Source organism: Corticium candelabrum, chromosome 5 (assembly GCF_963422355.1).
Source record: "Corticium candelabrum chromosome 5, ooCorCand1.1, whole genome shotgun sequence".
Classification (NCBI taxonomy): Eukaryota; Metazoa; Porifera; class Homoscleromorpha; order Homosclerophorida; family Plakinidae; genus Corticium; species Corticium candelabrum.
The window spans coordinates 8,343,814-8,348,813 of NC_085089.1; the positions used below are offsets into that span (position 1 = coordinate 8,343,814).

The window sequence follows — 5,000 nt, forward strand, 5'->3', positions numbered from 1 at the left end:
CACGCTACCTCTTCAGTGGGGACAAAGACAAAGTCATAAAAAAGTTTTCCCATGAATATCGATGCATTTGTGTATTGCATAGCCTCCTTTGCTTCGAAAGTACTTCTTACATGTCTGGCATTCAATGGCTCCTTTTTGCTCATGTATAGGTTTTTCTAATTCAGCAATGCATTTGTGTCTCTTCAAGTCACTAATGAGTCTAAAACCTCTGTGGCATTCAGAACAGACAACAGTTTGTAAATCAACATTACCAGATGACACTTGACTAGACTCCAGACAGGCATGGTAATGGTCTCTCCACGCAGATCTTGAATTATTTGCTAAGTCATACCAACAGCTTTCTGGAATGTTCAGATCATTTAGGTATTTCCTAATTATGTCTTTCCAGCATTTCTTAGGGCCACCTTGTGGATATTTTTCTGATAACCACCCAAAGAAGCACATGTTGGGAATTCAGTGGTTGGGCATCAAAGCCAAATGCCCTAACCATTGCATACGTCGTCTTATAAGTTGAAGTTTATAGTGTCAGGATCTCCCCATCTTTGTCCTATTGTTTTATTTGAGATATGAGTTTCCCACTGTGTTGTGATAGAGATTCCAAGATACACACACACACACACACACACACACACACACACACACACACACACACACACACACACACACACACACACACCCACCACATTGACTGTTTTCTCACACATCATGCTACAATCTTGGCAAACACACAAGCCTTATAATTTCCTGTGACTCTGCATGTCAACCTTATATTCCAATCACGTGTGCTTTCTTCTCTTACAGCACAGCGAGTTTGGTTTTCACGTGTGTGGTGAAGGTGGTGAATATGAGACGTTGGTAACCGACTGCCCATTATTCAAAAAGAAGATTGTCATGTCAGCCAATCACATGCCAGTTGTGTTAATGAAATTATTTATTATTATTACTGGGTTTCTGTTTTAGAGACAGCAGTGAGGTCGTCATGCATTCTGATGATGCATTTGCACCTGTAGCATATCTCAAAGTTAAGGAAATTCGTTTGGAAAACAAACAGCATGTAAGACTGCATAGTACTGTTTGTTGCATGCGTAATTAATTGAATAATTTATAAATTAAAATTAATTTATATCAATTAATTAACACTAGATAATTTACATAAACGTTAGTAATTTAAATTAAATATTGATATTAATTAAACATTAATTAATATCAACTAATAGCGTTAATGTATTATTTGATATTAATTAAACATTAATTAATATCAACTAATATCATTAATGTATTATTTAGTTTTGTAACATTATTGATATCAATTAATTATTTGTTTAACATTAAGTAACATTTATATTAATTGTTTAATTAGTATTAATTAATTAATTATTTTATTAATTAATTATTTTATTTAACATTAGTTGATAATAATTACTTAATTAACATTAATTACATTAATTGGTTAATTAGTATTAATTTATTAATTATTTTATTTATTAATTTGGAAACTGTTTAGTTGTCTGTTGATGAGCTGGAGACAACTTTAAGTTTGCTGAGGCCACAGTATGCCTGTCAACATAGAAACAGTGATGACACGATCATTGAACAAGTGAGAGATGATATTGCTGTGTAATCAAGTGTGACTTTTTTCCACTCGATCATTTGTGTTGCTCATGTGGTGGGCAACTAGCCTCGTCCCCAGACTCTCTTATGCTTGTTCGGTGCTCGTATGACAATTCCAAGATATTTAATTGTCTACTTTCTGTTTCTAATTGTCTGTTTCTAATATAATTTGTCAGTCAGGCTGTCTGTCTGTCTGTCTGTCTGTCTGTCTGTCTGTTTGTCTGTATCTGTAATTGTTCATTTGTTCAATACAGTTTGTCTGTCTGTATTTGCATTTATCGGTTTGTTCAATACAATTGTCTGTCTGTATCTGTGTTTGTCCATTTGTTTAATACAATTGTCTGTCTATATCTGTGTTTGTCCATTTGTTTAATACAGTTTGTCTGTCTGTATTTGTGTTTGTCCATTTGGTCAATACGGTTGTTTGTCTGTGTCTGTGTTTGTCTATTTGTTTAATACAGTTATCTGTCTGTATCTGTGTTTGTCCATTTGTTTATTATTGTCTTTCTGTCTGTATGTGTGTTTGTCCATTTGTTTATTATTGTCTTTCTGTCTGTATCTGTGTTTGTCTATTTGTTTAATACAGTTTGTTTGTTGGTATGTGTGTTTGTCCATTTGTTCAATACAGTCTGTCTGTCTGTATCCATGTTTGTCCATTTGTCCATTTATTTTGTTAGTGTTTATCTGTTTGTCTGCTTGTCTTCAGCCTGTCTGTTGTTAGTGTCGTTGACTGCATTTCCTTTACTTCTCTACATACGTTGTTGTCATCTTCTCAGGCTTCCAGTCACATGTCATCATTTATACACTTTGACATCTCTCCACATAGTGAGTGTACTGTATCTGTTTCACCATGTTATATACACGTAACTTTAACTTTTTATTTTAGAATTTGCTACAACAAAGAGTCGACTGAGTGGTAACGGCTGGTTTTGGTTGTGTGGAGTGACACACTCGGAGCGACGTGGCACGGATGATTCGACAGAAAGAAAGGCTAAAGATGCTTTGGCAAATTTACAAGGTTTATTGCACTTGTGTTGCTTAGTGTCCAACTCACGGTCGTGTTATTGCGCTACACACATTAATTAATTAATAAAAGTGAAGACTCTATGTATACAAGTAAACATATTGCATTGGTGCATATTATACTCACGATCTAAATGGACCTACCTACCTGCCTGCCTGCCTGCTTGCCTGCCTGCCTGCCTGCCTGCCTGCCTACCTATTGTGATACTTTTTTTTATTTTGTTTACAAGGACCCTTAGGGCCCAGGCTAGATCCTGCAATCACTATTCTGCAATCTAACACTACTGTATCAGAAGTCACTATTATGTACTTCACTCTTGCTGTACTTGCTGTAGATACTTGCTGTAGACAGAACCTGACACTCCGGAGAGAGAGGCAATTGTACATTAGTTCCTTGCCCAAGGGAATTTATGTATGTGGCCCTCCCGCACTCAAACTCTGACCCAAAGGTCCCGGATGTTGCCAATCTCCAACTGCACACTCTAACCAATTGAGCCACATACATACATACATACATACATACATACATACATACATACATACATACATACATGCATACATACATACATACCTACATACATACATATTAGAGTACATACATTTTACATAATTAATACATATTAGATATATTTTAGATAATTTAATTTTGCATCAATAACATTTCTTGTCTTCAGATCAAATTCAGGTTCACTCCCTGACATCATCACATATTGTGTTGGTCTACCTCTACGTCAGGCATATGGCCGACTTCCAGACCATTAATCAATTTTACAAGAACATGTTTGATATCAATCCTCCAGCAAGGTATTTTAATACCAAAATTATTAATATCAACAACATCTTACATTGTTGTTGCACACAACAGGGTATGTGTAGAGACTTGCCTTTCCAATGATCAAGTCTTGATGATTGATTGCTTGTTGCACCGACACATAAGCGACGAGGCATGTCAAGGGCATGAGACACATCTTGTTACAAAGAAAGCCATGCATGTACAGAGCATATCACATTGGGCTCCAGCAAACATTGGACCATACAGCCAAGCAGTACAAGTATGTTTATACATGATCGTAAGAGGGAAATATTTGATGTAAAGTAATAGTCTTATTTGTAATTGATATTAATTATTTTATAATTTTAATATTAACTGAATGATGTTTGATATTAGCCAGTGTTTGATATTGATTATTAGTGTCTGATATTAACTAAGCAGTGTTTGATATTAACTAAGCAGTGTTTGATATTAACTAAGCAGTGTTTGATATTAACTGAGCAGTGTTTAATAGTAACTGAGCAGTATTTGATATTAACTAAGCAGTGTTTGATATTAACTTAATCTTTACGCAACCAGCATTGTGCGAAATTCATTTGTCAGTTTGCCTTGTGGTGTTTGCCTTGTGGTGTTTGCCTTGTGCAATACGATGTGTGTACTTGGTCGACATTATCTACGAGTATTTTCTGTTGTAGTTGGGAGAAATTGTTTTCGCTGCGGGTCAAATTGCTCTCATTCCTGCATCGATGGTTCTCGTGTCAGACACGATTGACTCACAAGCACACTTGGCATTGACGCATGTAAACAGCATCCTGAACGTCCATTCAACTGCACATGGACATATGACACTTCAACATGTAATACAAGCAGTTTGCTTTGTGACTCGCCATGAACACATAACCACAGCACAGACACAATGGCAGCAACTGTTGAGAGACATGGACGATGACAATGGAACAGTAAGTGATTTATTTTTTATTTTAAATATTTAAATTTTAGAATTTTTATTTTATATATATTTTATTTTCTTTCTTTATTTATTTTTTATTTTATGTCATTTTATTATTTTTTATATATTTTATTTTTAATTTATCTTTATATAGTTTTATTTAATTTTTATATGTATATTATATATTTATTTTTTACTTTATTTTTAATTTTTTTAATCTTTAGTATTTTTATTTTATATATTTATTAAATAAAAATAAAATATAAAATAAAATAAAAATGAAAAATTAAGAATTTATATATATATATTTATATTTATTTTAGATATTTTCTTTATTATTTATTTATTTTTTATTTTTTATTTATTATTTTATATATTTTATTTAATTTTTAATTTAATTTATTTTTTATTTTATTTTTTCTTATTTTATTTTATATTTTATTTTATATTTCATATTTTATTTTATATTTTATATATTTCTATTTTATATGTTTATATTTTATTTTTAAGTTAATTTTTAATTTAATTTTTAATTTAATTTTATATTTAATTTTATATTTAATTTTATATTTTATTTTATATTATATATTATATTTTATTTTATATTATATTTTATATTTTATATTTTTAGACGTTACTGATTTA

General features: G+C 31.9%; 1 protein-coding gene across 1 annotated transcript in view; it reads left to right on the forward strand.

Moving 5' to 3' along the window:
• Positions 1-5,000, forward strand: part of LOC134179699 (uncharacterized) — an 8,966-nt gene that overhangs the window by 2,271 nt on the left and 1,695 nt on the right. Inside the window, exons 7-14 of the mRNA XM_062646631.1 lie at positions 802-893; positions 961-1,054; positions 1,505-1,597; positions 2,388-2,436; positions 2,498-2,629; positions 3,309-3,438; positions 3,500-3,686; positions 4,102-4,365. Of these exons, the coding sequence (XP_062502615.1) occupies positions 802-893; positions 961-1,054; positions 1,505-1,597; positions 2,388-2,436; positions 2,498-2,629; positions 3,309-3,438; positions 3,500-3,686; positions 4,102-4,365 (1,041 nt within the window). The remainder of the gene's footprint in view (positions 1-801; positions 894-960; positions 1,055-1,504; positions 1,598-2,387; positions 2,437-2,497; positions 2,630-3,308; positions 3,439-3,499; positions 3,687-4,101; positions 4,366-5,000) is intronic.